Source organism: Lipophrys pholis, assembly GCF_963383615.2.
Source record: "Lipophrys pholis genome assembly, chromosome: 8".
In the NCBI taxonomy this organism is placed as follows: Eukaryota; Metazoa; Chordata; class Actinopteri; order Blenniiformes; family Blenniidae; genus Lipophrys; species Lipophrys pholis.
In genome coordinates, this window is record NC_137630.1 from 31,713,898 (window position 1) to 31,736,672 (window position 22,775).

General features: G+C 45.8%; 1 protein-coding gene across 1 annotated transcript in view; it reads right to left on the reverse strand.

Moving 5' to 3' along the window:
• Positions 1-22,775, reverse strand: part of lama5 (laminin, alpha 5) — a gene marked incomplete at its 5' end in the record, with an annotated part of 93,379 nt that overhangs the window by 67,633 nt on the left and 2,971 nt on the right. The window contains one exon of the mRNA XM_080468580.1: positions 17,227-17,379. Coding sequence (XP_080324706.1) covers positions 17,227-17,379 — 153 coding nt within the window. The remainder of the gene's footprint in view (positions 1-17,226; positions 17,380-22,775) is intronic.

Sequence of the window (22,775 nt, forward strand, 5' to 3'; positions counted from 1 at the left end):
CTACTACTGAGTGCGTATGCTCAGTAGCAGCGTTTTCAAAAAGCTCCGTTGGTGTTTTCAGTGGCGTTGAGCACCGCTGTCGTGTAAAGACGCAATGAACGTTTAGCAATTTCACCTGAAAACATTGTGCTGGAAACAGGACCTGTAATAATTCCGGTGCATCGGTACTCCGTGGATGCTTGATAGTGATCGAAAATAGATAAACTAGAGCTACACTCGGTAGAGCACAGACCTTCGCAAACACCACATGTGTTTGCGGAACCAAGTTAGCGTCGCTAGCATGATAGCCGTAAGCTCATATCGCTGCTAACTCGCTTGTCAGGTAGCTACATCTCTGTGTGAAACACTGAGCAGGGAGCGTCTCCATGGCAACAGACGCTGATCTCCACTGATCTCCATGAGGTGCCTCTTTCATCCGCTTTGTATGGGAAATTCTGTCAAAGTTTTGGGAAACGGTTAGTCGTTGACGTCTCAAAATGTAATGGATTGGTCTTTGGATGATGACAAATTTTCCCTGAAGATTTCATGCAATTTGGGTGAGTAGGATTTGGAAAAACTTGCTAAAATACATACATACAAACCAATAAATAAATAAATAAATAAATACACATAGCCTTCTTGCCCAAATGAGTCCATGAGATGAATAAAAGCATCGCGCCGTAATTGTAAAGACACTTTGTGTTCGCAGCTGCTTGTTTTGTCTCCCAGGCAGGAGAAGCCGTCTCCTGGAATTACAACTTCCAGGCCTGTAAATGAAAGGAAGAGAAAACACAAGAGAACTGTACCTAATAACAGCCCCGCCGTTCCCTATAACCACCACCTTGGTACTGAACCAGGCCCCTCACCAGGTGGCATTTCACCGCCCGGGGGGCTGAGAACGTATAGAGACACCCCACCCCCGCTCACCCCCACCCCCACCCCCACGCTGCTCCACGTTCACGCCCCCGGCGTACCTTCAGCCCGTACACCACAGAAATGTAAAAAGACGCGTCTCTCAGCGTCTTACATGGCGCCAGGAGCCAAACGCGTCGCTCCGACGTGTCGGGGCAGGAAGCAAGAGGTCGGGGTAAGACGTGGCAATTCAACATGTCACCGAGTCGGAAACCCCTGACTCCCCCCCCCCCCAGTGCAAAAAATAAATAAAATCTAAGACTGAGATGTCAAGATGGAATCTGTGAATCTGTTGACGTTACGTCAGTTTCAAGGCCCGCTCACACGCCAACCACTTCAAGAGAAAACACAGAACTTTGGCTGCAGGTTCGATATGACGACGGCACCCTGAGCCACTGAAAACAACTTTTTGAAAACGGCTCCCAAAGTGTGACATTTTTGAAATGACTCCCAGTCCATCTTCTCCTGGACTTGTTACTTTTATTTTGACAGTCATCATAATAACAATCCAACTTAGTGGTCTGTCCACTAGACTGTCCATGTTCTCCCAGTGTTGGTGTTTAGAGCTCATTGTTCTCTGCTAATAAAACGATGCCGTGTAAATGCGAAACTTTTGTGAAACGAAAAAAACCAAAAAAAAAACCTATGCCTTTTCATTTGAAACGTTGTCATGGAAACGGGGCCTCGTGAAATATTCCTGAAAATGTTTCAGGCATTCTTTCAAATTATAATTGTAAAAATGATTGCCTTCGGTTACAAGATGACTAAATATTCGAATACTTTCAGATACTGTGTGCGTGGGTTCACTGCAAAAACAAACAACAGCGCCCATCAGTAGACTGCCATGATAACTACATCATCTTCAGTGTTTCTGCCATTGCCATGGAAAAAAACGTAATTTTTCTGAAACGTAAACCCCCAAAAAACGACGCGTTTTTCAGTCGGTGGGTCGTTTTGGGGGCGATAAAGATGGACGTAGTCACAGTTCAGCACAAAGAGAAGAAGTGGGGGCGAACCCCCACAGAGTCTGTTTACAGATGTGAACTGATCCTCAGCGAGGCCCTGATTTCCATCACACTGAGGATGAAGACATCCGCGTTTTGTGAAGCGGATCAACGTTCTGAAGCGACGTCGCAGGAGGAAGTACGTCTGGTTTTCGGTGAGAAAGACTGAAGTGGCTGAAACAGAGCGTTTTGGTTCTGATCATGTGTCTCAGGTTCACTCTGATCATCCCAGACGTGCGACGACTTCCTCCAGCAACATACATTTTTGTTGCCTGTTTGGACTCATCCCCTCCATTACATCGCAGGTTAACCGAGTGGGAAGCCGTTCGGATTCCAGCAGATGTTTCAGGTCTAATGCAAACAAAAGCTTCTTTTCAAGCTGATCTCACTCGTGAAGCTCCAGAGAGGAGAAACCCAACTGGCTTCAACAAAGAGCCAAAGTTATCAGTGGCGAATTACTACAACCTGATTTGAGAACTGAAAAATATCATCCGAGTCTCTCGAGGTCAAGATGTGGAACTAAATCTGCTCGTCCAAATGTCTCCGGTGATGAAGTTGTTGTTGTACCAAATATCTTCCTCCTCCTCCTCCTCCTCCACCTCCTCTCTTATCACTCCTCCTCCTCCACTTCCTCCTCCTCTCTTGTCACTCCTCCTCCTCCTCCTCCACCTCCTCTCTTATCACTCCTCCTCCTCCTCCTCCTCCTCCTCCACCTCCTCTCTTATCACTCCTCCTCCTCCACTTCCTCCTCCTCTCTTATCACTCCTCCTCCTCCTCCTCCTCCTCCTCCTCCTCCACCTCCTCTCTTATCACTCCTCCTCCTCCACTTCCTCCTCCTCTCTTATCACTCCTCCTCCTCCACTTCCTCCTCCTCCACCTCCTCTCTTATCACTCCTCCTCCTCCACTTCCTCCTCCTCTCTTATCACTCCTCCTCCTCCTCCACCTCCTCTCTTATCACTCCTCCTCCTCCTCCTCCACCTCCTCTCTTATCACTCCTCCTCCTCCACTTCCTCCTCCTCTCTTATCACTCCTCCTCCTCCTCCTCCACCTCCTCTCTTATCACTCCTCCTCCTCCACTTCCTCCTCCTCTCTTATCACTCCTCCTCCTCCTCCTCCACCTCCTCTCTTATCACTCCTCCTCCTCCTCTCTTATCACTCCTCCTCCTCCTCCTCTCTTATCACTCCTCCTCCACTTCCTCCTCCTCTCTTATCACTCCTCCTCCTCCTCCTCCTCCTCTCTTATCATTCCTCCTCCTGTTCTGCACTGACTGTGGGATTTGTCCCGGCTGGAAGCGGCACATGAAAGGAGGAGTGTGGACAAAGTCAAGGTCAGCCCGGCGGAGCCTCAGCCTCCTCCTCCTCCTCCTCTTCCTCCTCCTCCTCCTCCCGTTTCACCTCTCCTCCAGCTCCTGATAATGAGTTCCTCAGAGAGTTTGGGATTTTCTCAGCAGGCTGCGGCGTGTCGGCTGACCTGCTGTCTGAGGGAGGAGGCCCGCCTCTGACCTGTGTCGACGTTATCTTATCTCACGGAGGGAAGCGGGTGTCTTCTGCTCCGCCTGCTGCGTCCCTCCAGATGATTTGTGTCGAGACCAAAACTGCACCTGCAAATACTTCCTGCGTGATCCAGAGAGTCTGCACACGCTTGTGATTTATACCCAGTCTTTACTTTACTTCACGTGCGGAGACACGATGACCAGTTTAGCTCTCAGGAAGGGAAGCGAACTGGTGTTCATCCATGCTAATGCTGACGACTAAAGGAGCTAATGGAGCTAATGGAGCTTACAGCGGGACGTCTTTCCTGTTGGAGTTACAACAGCATCAACACGATCCCTGCTGCGGTTCAATAGAACTAAGATGATAATGCTCATGGAAAACACTAATGCTTAGAGAGATGCCAGTTAGATTGAGACAACGGCTGTGCAGCTAAATGTAGAGATGAAGACGGCTCTGGATGATGCTGAAGCGAACAGTGGGCCCAGTCAGTCTGGATTAAAAGCTCTTAATATGGAAAAAAAAAAAAAAAAGTTAGACTATATTGCAGCTGACGCTAATGACAGCCACTTTGGATACAGGAGTAATAATGCAACTCAGCCGTAACCTCCTGGAAAACGGAGTTCAGTGAAACAGTCAGAAAACTTCAGTGGAGGCAACAACTGTAGCTAATGCTAAAGCGCGTCGCCAGCTGTGGCGGCTTCTTGTCACGGCTTGTTCTTCCTCACTCCCCAATAAACGCCTCCATCTGCCCGCCGGTCTCTCCTCCTCGCGGGTTCACCAGTTCAATATCCGCCGACAGCTGCCGGCGTGCCGTCACTTTGTCCCCAAACTCCCGGGGAAGATTTATGAAGAGCAGCAAGTGCAGGGATCTCCTCCTCCTCCTCCTCCTCCTCCTCCTCCTCCTCCTCCTCAAGCAACAAGAGATAAAAATAACTTTTCCTGTTGGAGCGCCACTGTTTTCTTAAAAAAATATTGGTGTTACTTGAATAGTTACTGTCAATGAAAAGTAACTAGTTACATCCTTCCTCATGTCCACCCTCATTGTTGTGTCGTGTCTTCTTACTGTACACATAGTAGTAATACTCCACTGTTGCTATCACACAGCTTTGGTTAAAGCTAATGCTAAAGCTAACAGGCAGCTGTTATAAGTGAAAGCTAATGCTAATGCTAACAGGCAACTGTTATAAGTGGAAGCTAATGCTAATGACGGCTACAGTGGATTCAGGCTAATACAGTTAAAAAGAGTAAAAAAGTAATAATGCAAATTTTTGGTGAATATTGTTTATTTGCAATACTTGCTTAGAGTGTAATAGTGCAGACACACACACACACACACACACACACACACACACACACCTCCGCTCCACTCCCATTCAGTTTTATGACTTAACTGTAGGAAAACACCCCTCCTGTTTACCCCCACCCATACTACAGACCAACTCCAGTCGTAAAACACACCTCCAACACATCTCAAATCTAAAGATTTCAGATCTACATGTTTCCAGAGCCTGAACACAAACACTTGTGTGAAATCACCCCGAACTGCACCGCATCAGAGAAATATTTGATGTATCTGCTTCACTTACATTACCGACTACAAGGTTTTGCGTGAAGCTCCACAGAGCTGAAATCATTGAAACACACTGAAAAGCAGACAAACAGATAAAAGATGGTTCCTCTGAGATGTACTATGGTGATGCTTCCTCTCCCCTCGCCCTCATTTCAGTCACCAGCCACAAAGAGCAGAAACTCAAACACTTCAAACTAATATTTGCCTTCACATTAACCGGGCCAAACGTCTCTTTGTCGCCACTGTATGGCTTCACATTTCCTTCCACCGTTCACAGAAAGCCTGATAAGTGAAACATGGTGACTTGACGGCACAGGAGCAACTTTAACAAGGAGAAACGCAGAAAAATCAGAGGAAACTAACTTAATCATGACTAACTGAGCTTCTTTGGATTGTGGGAGGAGCCATCCGGACGCTCACAGCAACAACAACGTCCAGATTTCACACAGAGCATGCTAATGCTAATGCTAACCAGAGCTGCTGTGGATACACTGTAATGTGAATGACACTGACAGTGAGACGCCTCCTGGAGAACAGTGAAACAGTCACAGCTGAGCTACCAGCCTTGGTGAATGCTAAGAGGCCGTTCTCATTCAGATCGTCCAGGACTCAGTTATCTTGGGAGACTTCATTTGGTTCGGGGGGCGTTCACAATTTACTCCAGAGACCGGATCAAACCGCCTGGAAAACGTCAAGCAGTTACACCAGCTGCTGGTTTGGGGGCGCTCTTGCCCAAACAAACACTGACCAGAGAGGAAGTGAAGAAGAAACAAGGCTCATTGATTGGTCCAGACCAAAAGAGGTAGCTCGTGGCTAATGGGTAGCGAACAACTGCGATATATAGTCTTCAGACCAGATGTCAAGGAGAGTCTTCCTCAATACTCCACGTCTGCCCGCAAGATATTTTTCCAACTTTTTCTTTCTGCGTCAGCTTCTTCTGATTCACACGGTTCGCTTTGTTTGTTTGTTTACTACCCAGAATGCATTGCGCACTACGTCACGTCCTCTCACCCCGCCCACTAGAAAGATCGTTTGCAAACGAACCGAGACCGAGCATTTCAAGCGGACCAGAGATCGCTTGTTAGCTCCGGTTCAGAGTTCGTGGGACACTTCACGTCGCCCAGACGAAACGGTTTTTCCCGTGAACAGACTCCAGTCCGGATCAAACGGGGGAATGTGAACGCGCCCTAGGAGTTTGGGTCCAAGTGAAGACCAAGATTGGTCTCGGGAACTACAACACAGCTATATCTGAGTCCTTTCATTGTAGCAGGCACTGACTAACATGCTAAAGCTTAAAACAGCTAGTCCCTATACCCAGCATTAAAAAAACACCAACAACAAAGCTACAATCTGCAGAAAGATCAGGGAAAAAAACACACAAAGAAAACCGCCTGTATGTCCGATCCTGCTGATTGAACTACTTGTACTTCTTTGGCTTCAATGTGAATCAGTAGTTTTACAGTAAACAGTCACACGGGGTTGAATCCGGCCGTCTGACTGGCTGCGGCTCTCCGGGACATGAAATGGGCTTATTGTGTGATAGCAGGCAGACATTAGCATCAGTCTATTCTTAGTCCTTTTGGCAGGGCAGGAAGAAAAGCGACTCAAAGTGACTTGTGTCCTTCGGGGAGGACGAGCTGGCACACTGCGAACCTTTCTGCTTGGGTTTCGTCTGAAGAGGAAGCTGGAGGCTCATGTACGACCGGCTGATGCCGAATGGAAACAATCTGATAGGAAAGCTGATGAATGTTTCAACAGATAGAAGAAAACACTGAACGTTGTGAAGAGAGGAATACCTTTCTAAAAGCCTCTTCTCCTTTTCTCAAGGTCTTTCAGTTTAGTTCAGCTTCTTTGTATTTCTAATGCTACAGCCACAGGTAGCCGAGTGTTTAAACTGACATGAACAATTCTCAAGAACAAATAGCTAAACACAAAAAGCGTGGGAGAAGAAAACGACTCGTGATGTTTCAGAGAGCGCGTTATATTTGTCGGATAAGTTCGGCTGTGACGTCAGCCAGCTGCCAAAAAAACTTCTTATTCGAGTAAGACAGTTCATACCTCGAAAAGAAGCTGTTGAACTATGATTGATGATGATTGGCACAGCCGAATAAAAGTTTTTGGTCAGACGGAACTTGCTGAAGAAAATGACGTCATTTTGTCCAGCGAGACCCTGGAGTGTCGGAACCTTCTTCTTCTTTTTATGGAGGATTAATAAGTACTGAGTACATCAGTCCTCCTAGACAATCACCTTTATATTCATCTATCAGAGTATTTTAGTATTTTGCAAGACGTTTTACACGTACCATCGTTTTTTGCGTTTTCCTTTCAGAAGAGTTTGTTGCTCACACGGCAATGTTTGGAAAATAATGTCTGTTTCCACGGAAATGGCAGGAATGCTGAAAAAAAAGTCCCAGGAGAATCTGGACTGGGAGTCGTGACACTCCAGAGGAAACTTTGTTCTGATTGTCTCTACTGAGCATGTGCAGTACAAATAGTTACTACAGCTGCGGTGACCAGGACCAGGAGCAACGTCTTCCGCCATCGACAAGGAGACAGAGTGTTTTCAAAAGTTGCGTTTTCAGTGACTCCGAGCACCGCTGTTGTGTGATCGGACGCCAAAAAACCCAACGAAGGTTGAGCGTTTTCATTTGAGAACGTTGTCGTGTAAACGGGGCCTTACTCTTGATCCTGTTAGTAGATCACTTCATCAGTTTCCACAAAGAAATCCAGGCTGTTCCTGTTTTTAAAACCGGCAAATCTTTCGTAGACGAGACCCAGAGAGGGTCAAGAACAGCAGGCTGGCCTTCATCCTAATTAAAACTGGGTAAGAGGTGGGCCGGTCTGAGTTTAGTTTGTCCTCTCGAGAATGTGTGGAAGGTTCACACAGACCCTGGAAAGACTAAACATCTGGTAAAGAGCAAACACTCCACACTTCATTTGAGTATTTGCGCTCTAATTGTCCTTGGATGGATTATCTGTCCTTAAAGGGGAGAAAGAGGATCACTTTACCTTCTCAGAGAACTGGAAAGGATGTGTCTGCTGCTCAAGAGACTGATTAACTCATCTAGTCTCCTTTTTAATTAATTTCCCATTGAGCCTCTGGATGAGGGGTCTGAGACACTTCTACTTCTGCAGCCATTCGCCACCAACTGTTCTGTCTATGTTTGTTCTCCGTGGTCGGTCTGAATGGGCCAAACACTCTCACTGACACAATGGTGTGATAAAGGGCCCATTGAGCAGAAGGCTGAATGCTAAGTCATTGGGAGGGCCTCGGACCGCCGCTGCATCAAAAGGAGGTTGGGAGGGCGAGCAAACAGCGGCGGGCAAAGGAGGGCCGAGCTGAAAGGACACTCGGGCTCGGTGTTCCTGCCGACGCGTCTGAACCGGAGGGAAGAGGGCTCTCGTTTCTACTCCGTCGTTCTCGATATTCTTGTTTCGTTTGGTACAATTCGATCACAAGAGGACAATGGTGAAGAAATGGGTCCTTTAGAGGAGGGGTGTCTCACCTCGGTCCTGCAGAGCCTCTGTCCTGCAGGGTTTAGCTCCTCCCACTTTCAACACAACTGATTGCAATGAGGGGCTCGTTATTGAGCTTTTTCACAACCTTGGCGATGACATCATCATTAGATTCAGGTAAACTGAAGCAGGGAGGAACTAAACATGCAGGACAGGAGCCCTCCAGGACCGGGGTTGGAGACCCCTGCTTTAGAGGATTCAATGAGACCCCAGAGTAGATTGAAGAAAACTTTCAAACAGCTCCGACTTTAATGGGTTCATGGTCATAAACAGGTAGTTTGTTGGATTTTTATTACGGTGACTGTCAAAATAAAAGTAAAAAGTCCCAGGAGGATATGGACTGGGAGTCAAGCCCAGACTGAAGGGAGGTGAGGAGGGAGGTGAGGCGCCGGCCTGTAATCACTTCCTCTGCTTTAATAACGACACAAACACACAGTCAGAGTGCTGGTTTTGACATTTCAATCAAGGCGAGACGATGAATGCCTTCTTTTCTTATCTCATCCCAGCTGGAGTCCTTCTCTTTCCTCCTCCTGCATTTTTTTCTTCTCTAATTAGTGTGTCAGTGCGTTCAGACACACTCACATTCTTGAGAAAACGTGTGCGAAACGTACATTTGGATAAGAAATGGTGCACAGTAAAAAAAATCTAGTGAAAAAAAACTCTCCTTTCAGCCCTAGAGCTTCACAGACGTGGCAGAAGGTTTAAGTTGAAACTCATCAGACTTTATTGGATTGAACGGGTGTTTCCTGGTGTGTGTAAATCACCTCGGAGTTACAGTCGGTCTCGATCACATGTCTTTACATGCCTTTAATTCAAATTGTGCGCTATCTCCTTTACAACCAAGCGTAAAGACACAACATGACTTCAGTATCGCTGAGTCGGCGTCGTGTTCCTCACAGTGAAAGCTCTTTCGTCGGGGCTTGATGTTTTGGGCCTTTTTTTAATATCTGACACAGTTAGTGTGACTTTTCAGAAACAATATGACTGATATATATATTCATGAGAGCTCTTTATGGTTACTTAATTCCCGGTTTTACCTTTTCATACAGCTTTTGTGACTCGCAGATTAAACAGAAAACTATTTGGCCGCCTACGTTCTAGAAATACTTGTCCTGTGTGTTTTGCTCATTTCCATCCTTTCTGTGCTGATATTAGTTTGCAAAAACTGTTTGTATGTGTTCATATTTAATATTCACTTTATAGATTTAATCAAGATGTTTGTTCTGTGTGTTTGATTCTGTAGAGCAATGCTGAAAACATTTTCACTGGGATTAATAAAGTATTTAGAAACTGAATCGAATCACCTTCGCATAAATCTTTTTATATTATATTATATTATATTTACAGACTTCTTGCAGCAGCAAATAAATAGAAAAAAGATAAAATTGCGTACAAAAATAGTATAAAAATAGTATAAAAACATATCTTAGTCAGTGTCTCCATTTATCTCTGGTCTCAGGTCCATAAAACAAAAGTGGAATTAAAAAGGTTAAAATAGTGTCGAGAAACGAAATGGAGTGAAAATTAAAAGCTCTAAAAACAACAAACGACACAAAAGCGATTGTACAACCGGCCAACATCAACCAGCGGCTCTTTTAGTGACTAAAACAACACAAAGTGGCTCAGAGAGCTTAAAAAGTGTCTTCGGAAACATAAGCACACTATTTTAAACGTCCTCCTCCTCCTCCTCTTCCTCCTCCTCCTCCTCCTCTCCACTCTTGTCTATTCTGGTTGAGTCGCGGCTTCAACTTGATCATTTTTCCATTTTTAAACTGCCGTCGCTCCAAACTGACTCACTCCTATTAAGGTCGGCCTCCGTCCACATAATGAACGACAGAGAAACGAGTGTCAGTGAAGTTTTACAGGCGGCGATTCACCCCGAACTAAACAGGCAGATGAACTCAGTCCATCACGAATGAATGAGAGCGACTGTCGGCGGCGCCGAGCTGAAGCAGATCCAAGTTTAAAAAAGGCAGAAGAAGAGCGACTATTGAGCGATGTGTGACTAAAACGTGCGGTCGAGTGAATCACTGCGGAAAGTACCACAACAGAGCGAGCGGCGATCCGTCACTTCCTGAAGATCACAACATGAGCGGGGGCGTCCACAGCCCCTCGTGGAGGGAACCGTGGAAGACTGGAGTTTCTTTAAGAGCCTTTAATATTAATGAGAACGACGAAAGTAAGACGGACCGCAGATCATGTTCTGAGAAAATATCAAGAGGAGGAGGGAGACAGTTGCTACATCACCAGCAACTTCATCACCAGCAACTTCATCACCAGCAGGGTGAGCCCGATATCGCTCATTAATTAAACTGCAGCGATGCTACATGCTACATGCTAAAGCATTTTGGAACTCACACACCATGGATGCTACATGCTACATTCTAAAGAGTGTCAGGACTCACACACCCTCGATGCTACATGCTAAATAGTTTCAGGGCTTATAAACCAGCAATGCTACATGCTAAAGAGTTTTGGAGCTCACACTCCCTCAATGCTACATGCTAAATAGTTTCAGGGCTTATAAACCAGCAATGCTACATGCTAAAGAGTTTTGGAGCTCACACACCCTCGATGCTACATGCTAAATAGTTTCAGGGCTTATAAACCAGCAATGCTACATGCTAAAGAGTTTTGGAGCTCACACACCCTCAATGCTACATGCTAAATAGTTTCAGGGCTTATAAACCAGCAATGCTACATGCTAAAGAGTTTTGGAGCTCATACCACCGATGCTACATGCTAAACATGATTAAAGTCTGACTGATACACTCAGCACCTCGGTCCCTCCGTCTACATTCTACATTAGCATTGCGCATAGCGGAGAGAGACGCTACGTGCTATGCTAATGTAGACTGTGAGGGTGGTGGAGGCGACGTAGCGTCGACTGTGTGGAGGTGGTTCAGAGTTTTTGTGTATCGTTGCGTATGAAGTATAAAATAGGCTTCATGGCGTTTATCAAGTACTGGTATCAGCACTCGGTACAAGTAGCTAAGGACTGGTACTTTAACACGATCCAAGGAAACATGTTTTTAATAAAACTGTGTCACATTTCATTGCATGGAAAACAACTTTATTCTTGCTTCCAACAAACTAAAGTGGCATTCTGGACTTTTTCCCACCAGAAGCAGGTCGTTTCAGTGCATCATGTCATTCCATCATTTCTCAGTTTCTTTCGAGGACTTCACAGAGGAGCCTTTGTGGCTGAAGAGACCAAGAGCTTGCGGAGGAGCAGCGCTCCAAGATGAGCGGCGAGATTACGTCTGACAGATGATATCTAGGGAAGGTTCACACACACACTTTCAAAGTGAGCGCCGAACAACCGGACAAGCAAGAACTGAACGTCTCACCAGAGCAGCGTGTGAAGCTCAAACCCTGGAAAGGATCCGTGCAGAGAGGACAGTGTGAGTGTGTCCTGCTGGACGCTCTATGATTGTCTTGTTATTGGACTCACAGCTGCAGCTCGTCTCATCAGGACCTTTACCGCGTACAAGTGGAAAGAACTTCCCAGGTATCAATCTGCTGCCGACATGAGTCACTACACCGCCGTGCAAGACGTTAATAATAACTGACTCGTGCTGTAAAATCCGTAACTGTTGAGAATATAATCCAGTGAAAAGCTGCAGAGCCCCCTCAGCTATGGTAACCGTTACTATTCTGCTTAACTCCTGTTAACTAGAGGAGGAGCATCTCAATAACCCGGAGCATCAGCATTAGTCAGAGCTGTTGTCCTCAACGTTTACAGATTATAGAGCATCTTCCTCTAACGTCCAGATTATAGAGCATCTTCTTTCTGTAACATCCAGATTGTAGAGCATCTTCCTCCACTAACATCCAGATTATAGAGCATCTTCCTCTACTAACATCCAGATTATAGAGCACCCTCAAACATCCACATCATAGAGCATCTTCTGCCCACTAACATCCAGATTATAGAGCATCTCCCTCCTCTAATATCCAGATAATAGAACATCTTCCTCCTCTAACATTCAGATTATAGAACATCTTCCCCCTCTAACATCAGATTATAGAGCACCTCCCCCTCTAACATCAGATTATAGAGCATCTTCCTCCTCTAACATCCAGATTATAGAGCTTGTTGGAAACCATGGATGTTCTAGAAGCAAAGCGTCCTGCAGCTCAGTCGGCAGTAAATTAACTTGGACATTAAAACCACATCAGGTGCAGGAAGACTTCGATCAGGGAGGAACAATGGAGCAACACAGCGAGCCACTTTGTTATTGTTCGTCCTGCAGGGAAAGCTGGCAGAACTCCAGGAAATCAAGTGTGTGTGAAGTGTGTGAACCACGGCGGTCAGACTGTGAGTGTCAACGAAAGACGTCCTGGGGGACGCGTCGCGTTTTCAAGTTCCACCTGAATGCAGGACAGGAAGGGGCAACAACATGTTAGTAACTGGAATCCAGTTACAGTTACAGGAGGGCTGCTGTCCTGCTCACCTAATCCACCGATGGTTATTATTTCACTGAACGTCTGTTTACGAGGCGAAGTGCCCACTAGATTTTGAACTCACTAACTTAAGCCAGGAGTGTGTGAAATCCCAAAGAGCAGCGGCGCTCACTCCCCATATGTTGGCGTAAGATCACTTTAAGAACCCTGTTTCCATGACAACGATACCTGCTCGTGAGGAAACGGCAGAAACACTGAAAACGATGTAGTTAGCGCGGGGGCGGAGTTTTACAACGAAACTTTCGCGTTTGCACTTGAAACCGTTGCCACGGAAACGAGGCCTAAATCGGACCTCGTGACTTCTTGTCCCTGTGACCTCTGACCTTCAGTGGAGCGAGAGAAGCTTCCTGCAGCCGTGATCAGGCTCAACACGCCTGATCACACTTTTCTTTCCACTGAGGTTCATGGAAACATCCGAACGCACCTGAAGAACGCGTGTACACACACACACACACACACACACACACACACACACACACACACACACACACACACACACACACACACCTCTTACCCCCCCCGGGGGGATTTCATAGAATGTATTTGCTGCTCTATGCAATTTTATGCACACCTGGAAACTGAACATGGGACAACGGTGGACTGTGTTGAACCAGGTGTGACCTCATATGGGATGATTCATAATATTCCTACAGTTCATCAGGGTGCTGTCACACCTCCTCTTCCTCTTCCTCCTCCTCCTCCTCTTCCTCCTCCTCTCCCTCCTCATCCTCCTCGGCGCCAAACACAAAGTTCCACATTCCAGTGGCTGGTTGGGTTAATTTAATCCAGGGGTGTTCAACCTGCAGCCTAGTGTGACTCTTCAGCTCCTCTCCAGCGACTCCATGAAGCTTCCAGAATATCTCATGTAGAAACATTTTTATTTTATTTGCATTCAACATTAATTCTCAAGAATGGTCTAAGATCCAGGATAAAAACATAAAGAAGGTAAAACAGATATATATAACCAGAAGAGATTTAATTGTTAAAAAAACATGACAGAATAGTCCCAAAATAAAACAGGCAAAATGGTTGAAATAAATTGATAGAAGTTACTCGTACAACAACAAAAAAAAACCTGGAAAGAAAGGAAACTAAGAAATGGATTAAACAAAGAAGAGAAGAAATGAAAACTGCTCTGTTAGGAAACACACAGTGTAAACAGCTGAAACACCCAAGATGCTTAAAAGGGCGAAAGTTGGAAAATCTATTTAAAGAAATCTAGAAATAATAAAATAACAAAAGGCGGCATTGCCTGCAGGACTGAGAGGAGGAGAGCTACCTTTGTCCCCAAAGCCATTCTGCTCTTCAACTCCAGCTGCTAACATAACATCACATTCCCTTTTCCTCGACTATTTATACTCATTTATACTCATCTTACACTGTCCACACCCCATTTCACCCACTTCAGTCACTTTACTTGATATTATGTATATACCATATAGTCTATAATTATTACTCTTTTTTACTATATTTATTTATTCATTTATTTTTATTCGATTTTATTCTATTGTCATTGTCCTGCTCAGTTGTAGTTGCCCAATTGCCCCTTGGGGATAAATAAAGTATTTGATTGATTGATTGATTGATTGAAAGGGAGGAGGGGTTTGAAAAAGGTCTATTTTTGACGAGAGGTTATCTGTGAGTGTTAGGATGAAGGAGCAGTTCAGAGAGGAAGAGGAGGAGGAGGAGGAGGAGGAGGAGGTCTGTGTGAACAGACTCTCTTCTGCTTTTTCCCTCAGAGGTGAGAGCAAACGGTCAATATGAAGAAAGAAAGATGAAGAAGAAGAAGAGGCACAAACAAACAAACAAACAAACAAACAACTAAATGCGAGCATCTTTATGAAGGATGTGAAAAGAAGTTTAAACCAAGAAAACTGCTCTGGTTCTACATTTAAAATTTGTAAATTTTCTTTTATTAAAAGTTCAGAATCATAAACAACGTCCCAACATTTATGGGAAATAAAAAGTCTTACTTCTTCCTTCTTCTTCTCAACGTATTTTAACGCTAACAAAGGCTTTGGCCCCGTCTCTGACCTCTGATTGGCCGAAACATTCCAGGGAAGACAAACATTAGGAGACACGCCCACCACTCTCACCTTCACATTAAAATAAAAGCCCCGATGCGTTTTTTTCAATTCTGCCCCAGATTCTAGAAAGTGTCTGAGATCCCGTTTACGTGATGTTTCGAAAAACGTTAGTGGCGTTTTGGGGGTCTGTTTCCACGACAACGGTGTGCGGATCCACGGCATGCGTGAAGTTTTCATACCGGCCCCCTGCTGGAGGCTACGCAGCGCTGTTACTGCGCATGCGCATCCCACCCTTATGACAAACAGTTCTGTCTGCTCATACACATGAAAACAAACATGGCCGCCCCCGTGGTGGTTTAACTCGTGGTCGTTAGTTTTATCGTTCATATTGGTAGTTTAATAGTGATGGCGTTTGATTATTCATCAGTCCATATGAATGTCGCGTTCTCTCGATATCGTTCACGTTTATAGTGTATTGCTCTCCGCACAAAACAAGCGACAGCGCCCTCCCGTGGTCCAGCATACTAACTACATCGTTGTCCACTAGAGTGTCTGTGTTCTCCCGTTGTTAATGTTTAGCGCTCATTGTTCTCTGCTGCACCAACGAGTGGCCGAACAGGAAAACTACATCGTTTTCAGCATTTCTGTATAGAAGGACGTCGCTTTCAAAGCGTTGACGTGTAAACGTGAAACTTTTCTGAAACACACAAAAAAAGATGTGCTTTTACATGAAATTTTGTCGCGTAAACGAGGGATTAGTTTGACATCCGAAAATCTAATGTTGAAAGCTTCTGACCCTGGATGGCCCAGAGGGGGTTTGGGAGGAAGGGGGGGGCGCGGGGGGGGGGGGGGGGGGGGGGGGGGGGGGGGCTCAGGAAAACTCCCGAGAAGAAAGAAGGAGAAGAAGAAAAGAAAGAGAGTCAGGGGAAATTTAACAATCCTTCCCCTCTGCAGGTTCAGGCAGGTTAACTCACATTCCAATCTCTCTTTCATTCGGGAGGAGGTTGGGGGACACACACACACCCACACACACACACACACACACACACACACACACACACACACACACACACACACACACACACACACACACACACACACACACACACACACACACACACACACAGACGGATCCCACCTACATTCTTTCAAGACAAACTGCAACCTGGTAACCAGAGCACCAGGACCCCCCCCCCCCACCTGAACTCCCACAATGCCTTTGGTTTAGATTCATGTAAAGCCACGTTCACCTGCTGCACCTCCTCCAGCCGGAGCACCGACACATAAACGACACTTTACAGCTCCAACTTCACCACTTTATGGAGTCAATCAACACAAAAGTGAATAACTAGTTGGATTATTAACCCTTTATGGAGACCGACTCTGGTCACCTCCGTCCTGGGTGAAGCCACACTGGCATGACTGAGGAATCGAACCGTGGAACTGGAAGCGCAACCGTGCACGCTCAGGGAGAACGGCTAAAACAGGCTGGATTCAGACCGGGGAGCCTCCTGCTGTGAGGAGGAGAGGGCTAACCACTACACCACGTGGGAGAACACAGGGTAGAACAGATTGCACAGACTTTTTAGATAAAAACACGAGTTCAACTTCAGGCAGAGAAGAATTTACATATAAATACGTAAAGTACTTGGTTAAAGGTTTTATTTAAAGCAGTTTTTTAAATGACCTCTGATAGAGTGGAGTGTGTTTTATAAAGACATTTTAATTCATTCTTTTACGGCTGCCAAGAGGTAAACAGACTTATAAAAGCCTTTATGAGAGGCACACACACACACACACACACACACACACACACACACACACACACACACACACACACACACACACACACACACACACACACACACACACACACACACACACACACACACACAGACACAGACACACACACACTCCAGTGATGAATGGGGCAGCCACTCGAGCATGAAGAGCTCCTCCAGGAGTGGAGACTCGCTGGAGGTGGAGGTGCAGGTGGAGGTGGAGGTGGAGAGGGAGAGCGATGTCCCCACGTACGCAGAGAAGTTCACCACAAACATGTCCTCCTCTGTGGGATCCAGTGACCAGCTGCAGCATGCAAAAACTTCCCTTTGCGCTCTTTGGGGGTCCATTTACACGACAACGGTACCATTGAAAAAGAACCGCTCCGACCCGGCCTCCGTGCCGGGTCGGAGCGAAACAACGGAGCGAAACGAGAGTGTGAGCCGGGTCGGAGGTCGGCGTTGGGACGGTTCCTACCTGCCCCAGGTCCAGGGTGACGTTGACCTCGTTGAACTCGGTGCTGCGGGACAGCGGCGGGCTCTGCCACCATCGCTCCGTCCCGTCGATGGCGTTGGTGATGGGGTGGGCGCGGTCGCTGTCGCCCTGGCTGCAGATGTCACAGTACTGACCCTGAAGAGAGGAGGACGAGGGCAGAGCTTAGAAAACCTGCTCCGTCGGTCCAGAGGCGTGACTGAGGCACGAGAAGCAGGACAAACAACCGAAATATGACCGAAATGTGTGATCAAAAAAGAGAAAGAGCACTGTTATCTGGAAGAGCAAATCTGAAACATCATCTAGTGTTAGAATTCATTGCGAATCATATCGTTATCACATGTTCACCAAATAAAAAACTGAGCTTTGAGGTGGTATTCTTTGGTTTACAAAGTGTTTGACTTGTTTTTTTTAAAAAAACAGTGACTGGACCGAACACTGGTAGTGTGGTAGTGGTAGTTACGCCAAACACTGGTAGAGTGGTAGTGGTAGTTACGCCAAACACTGGTAGTGTGGTAGTGGTAGTTACGCCAAACACTGGTAGAGTGGTAGTGGTAGTTACGCCAAACACTGGTAGTGTGGTAGTGGTAGTTACGCCAAACACTGGTAGAGTGGTAGTGGTAGTTACGCCAAACACTGGTAGTGTGGTAGTGGTAGTTACGCCAAACACTGGTAGAGTGGTAGTGGTAGTTACGCCAAACACTGGTAGTGTGGTAGTGGTAGTTACGCCAAACACTGGTAGTGTGGTAGTGGTAGTTACGCCAAACACTGGTAGTGTGGTAGTGGTAGTTACGCCAAACACTGGTAGTGTGGTAGTGGTAGTTACGCCAAACACTGGTAGAGTGGTAGTGGTAGTTACGCCAAACACTGGTAGAGTGGTAGTGGTAGTTACGCCAAACACTGGTAGTGTGGTAGTGGTAGTTACGCCAAACACTGGTAGAGTGGTAGTGGTAGTTACGCCAAACACTGGTAGTGTGGTAGTGGTAGTTACGCCAAACACTGGTAGAGTGGTAGTGGTAGTTACGCCAAACACTGGTAGTGTGGTAGTGGTAGTTACGCCAAACACTGGTAGTGTGGTAGTGGTAGTTACGCCAAACACTGGTAGTGTGGTAGTGGTAGTTACGCCAAACACTGGTAGAGTGGTAGTGGTAGTTACGCCAAACACTGGTAGAGTGGTAGTGGTAGTTACGCCAAACACTGGTAGAGTGGTAGTGGTAGTTACGCCAAACACTCAGTCCTCAGCATTGGATCGGTGGATCAAGTATAAAAGCTGCGATATTTCTAATCACTTTTTGTACGTAGAGAGACGAGCCTCAACAGATCGGCATAGTTCCCATTGAAATCAGTCGGTGGAGGGATTTCATTCGACACCTGAGATAAAGTCTTCATGAGCTTCATTGTTTTACGTTATGAAAACGATCAAACACTGGTTTATGACAACCATAGTTTCTGGATTATAACTCGTACGTTTTGCTTTTTTTTTAATAATTATTTGGCTGGTTAATTATTACTTAATAGACTTTTATCAAAACATTCTAGTGCATATCATCTATGACCACTAGATGTCACTGTACGACAATGGAAAACTGCTATAGTATCACAGAAAAACAGCACAAAGCTTGCTGTCTTTATTGTTTCATTGTGTTTTAAACTACTTTCTCATCGCGGTGCAAACTCCGAGAGGTCCCGGGTTACTTTTTTACATTTCAGCGCCGATTCTCAAAAAAAACCAAAACAACAACAACATGAATAATGTTTCAGTATCGCATTAAAAGAGGGATTTCCTTTCAAAACCCAGAAGCGACCGAGTTCAAGTTTCCAGAGTGTGAAGAGACAAGCAGCGTCTCTCACGTTACACCTCAGTGTTATTCAGGATGGCTTTCTTCTTCCAGCCTTTCAAGTGTCATAAATTTAGTGTTTGAGCTTCAGGCTTGATTGTTTTGTCCGAAAGTTGAGAATACAGTGTTGAATAACAGCAAAAGAATTGTGGGGGAAAAAAAAAAAAAAAAACTTTTCCTGCCACCAGAGGCACCATAAAACACTGGTGAGATGATCAGCACTGGTGAATGACCTGGAGAAGCTGCATTCTGCAAGATGTGCAGATCAAACTTATAGAAATGGAACTATTACAACATTGCATGAGCGACACAAATCGTAACGCCATTAAAGCAGATTGTGAGAGGAGGATTCTAAAAAGCTTGGCAAGTTCAGTCTCCACTGGATCTACCATCAACTTCAACACACCAGATTAATAATCCTGAACGAGCTCTACGTTCGGTAAATGAACCGACAGAGAAGCTCACAGTTCTAGAAGAAATCAGTCAAGTTCGGTTTTTTTATGTGTCACACTCAACAATTGTACATGAAAGAGGTTTGGGTTTCATCCCAGGTGGAGTCACATAGACACATTGCTAAACGTCATCCAAGGGTTTTGTTTGGATGTTTATGACGTCCAGACAGGTCGTCCATGCAAAGTCCAGGAAAGACGTACAAAAACCCCTTTCATTCTGGTTCCCTGAAGACGTCTTAGACACGTCATCCGTCTTTGCTCTGCGGCTTCACTCCGGGTCGTGTTCCTCACCAGGATTCACACATTCTCCAGCTTTTCCATTAAAAGGAACTACAGCTAAGAGTCAAGTCAGCTTTATTTATACAGCACTTTAAAACAGTTGTGGCTGAGGCCAAAGTGCTTTCCAATAAAAGAGTAAAATAAAAAAGTACAGTAAAGAGTAAAGAGTAAAAACAGTGAAATACAATAAACAAACAATAGATTGGCAACAATAAAACCAGGGACAGAGTCTCAAACATGGTTAAAAGCCAAGGAATAAAAGTGGGTTTTAAGATTAGTTTTAAAAGTGGACAGTGAGGGGGGGGGGGGGGGGCAGTGGAGCTCATTCCACAACAGAGGGGCTGCAACAGAAAAGGCCCTGTCCCCTCTGAGCTTTCGTTTGGACCTCGGTACCTCCAGAAGAAAGAGGAGTGAATCGCAGCGGAACGCCGAGTGCAACGCCGAGAGTAACGCCGAGTGCAACGCCGAGAGTAACGCCGAGAGTAACGCCGAGAGTAACGTAGGAAGTGTCGGTATGCGTCGGTATGCGTCGGTATGCGTCGGTATGCGTCGGTATGCGTCGGTATGCGTCGGTATGCGTCTTCACCTCTCCAGGAACTAAATCTTTCTCAACCCCTGGAGGTCCGAGCAATTGACCCCCCAGTGGTGAACCTAAACAAGCCTGGGCCTGAACAAAAGCTCCGGGGTTCAGAGATACGATCACTGCAGGTCGCCGAGGAGAAAGAACACCACTCAACATCTGACTCCTCCCTTTTTCCGGCTGTGTAAATATTCCCAACTGGTAACTTTCCCAGGAAAGTTTAGAGCCACATGAGCGAGTGAAGCTTCTGTTGTCAGGAGTGTCGAACTGGTTTTAGTTCCGGAGCCACATTCAGCCCAGTTTCTTTATATAGAAATAAAACCTCACTAACAATTGATTTTACACTTTAAGGTTTGTTTCTTTGTCGTGGTGCAGAGTGTACATTATGACAACAATTACTACAGAAAAAGATGACAAGCTCAACATGGAGCCAATTTTAATGACGAGAAATTCAGTGGAATGTCTAGAAAACTGTTGCATTCTGGGTGTTTTCACAAACTTCCCCCCCCGATGAGGCCGACGCGAACTCGCAAGCTCTCACGGCGGCGTCATGGAGATCTCCGCTCGGGTCTCAGTGTTGTGTGGCGTCACAAAACCGAGGAAATCTGTTAAAGAAGAATAAATCTAGGTTTTCTTAGTATTTTCGGACCATTACTTTGGTGGCTTGGATTCGGCCTGATGTTTGACTCCCCGTCTTAAAACTCTCATTTAATAACAAGCTGAGCTTAAAAATGTAAAAATGGATCAAATGACTAAAAACTACACTCTTGTAGTTCAGTATTCATGTTCAACCAGAGGGCAGCAGATCACCTCCTCTTCCTCCTCCTCTTCCTCCTCGGAGGCTCAGTGCCGTGAGCTGAAGGAGGTCAAATGTTTCCCACCCTGGAGAGTTTCTGTCAGGCTGTCGCCTCCATTTCCACGCCATTTCTTTCAGTGTTCCTCCTCGGTGAAGGAAGACCACCTGGAGAGCTGAAGTCTCCTCTCCGCGCTGAAAACATTCTTTGGGGTGCTCTTCATTCCTCTCTGCATTCCGTCCTTTTCTAGGCCTTCAGTATAAAAGTCCGTCTGACAGAGAAGTCTGATGTTTCTCACCTAACCTCCCTCCAGTCTGCTCACCTGCATCTTCTGTTTGCACGAAAATTCAGGCTTTAACACCGAGATCATGTAATAGAAACGCATCGTTTTTTTGCACTATAATTTCTGTAAAGTTTCCTGTTACTGACGTAGTTTTCACGTTGGGCCACTAGTGGCCGCTGTTTGTTTTTGTAATGAAACCGGAAACAAATAAAAGTACCAAGTCCCAGGAGAACATGGACTGGGAGTCATGACACCATGGCGGAAACTTTGTTTTGACTGGCTCTACTGAGCATGTGCAGAACTACTTGTTACTGTGGTGCACATGTGCAGTAGCAGTGTTTCTGCCGTCTCCATGGAGACGCAGCCTTTTTCAAAACAGTTCAACCTGTTCAAAAAGTTGTGTTTTACGGTGGCTCCAAGCGTCGTCGTCGTTTCAACAGACTCAGTGTGAGTGGATTCATGTTTTCCTCCTCCTCCTCCTCCTCCTCCTCCTCCTCCTCCTCCTCCTCTTCCTCCTCCTCATCTTCCTCCTGTGCTTTGTGATAAAAACACTCCTGTGTCTTTCTCTCAAATCAAAACAGGATCTGTGTGTGTATGTATGTGTATGTGTGTGTGTGTGTGTGTGTGTGTGTGTGTGTGTGTGTGTGTGTGTGTGTGTGTGTGTGTGTGTGTGTGTGTGTGTGTGTGTGTGTGTGTGTGTGTGTGTGTGTGCGCGGTAAACCCAACAAGTGGGCTAACCCTCTTAACCTGCACACATAAAGCAGAGCTCTCCGAGCTCATGAGCAGGTTTCTGGAGGTTCGTTGTGGAGATTTCCAGAACTCACCACTTCACCACTGTGAGAAAAGCAGGTTGCAGAGGAAAGAACGCAGAGGGGGAAAACGTAAACTTCATAACAGAATTTAAATTAAAAACTAAAGGGTTTTCCTTGGTGAGCCTGAGTTTTCTAAACCTCGACTCTTAATTGAAGCAAAAATATTTGTAAATAAAGTGATAAAAGAAAACAACAGTCGGGATGTTGTGTGTGCATGTATCTATGGTTTCCATGGATTTAGGAAATAATTAAAATGTCTGTTTCTACGGATCTAATCTGAATACTCTATATACTGTATGTTAGTGTCACTTCAAAGCTACTGAGCATGTGCAGAAGAACTACGGCGGTGGTGAGCAGGAGCAGGAGAAGAGACGGAGCCCGACTGTTTCCAGGAAGCGTTGTTTTTCGCCCGTCCACACGGCGACGAAGTCCGAGAGTTTTTAAAAAGTTCCACCCCGGGAGCCGCGGCATCGACGTCTCCAAGCACAGGCGGGAC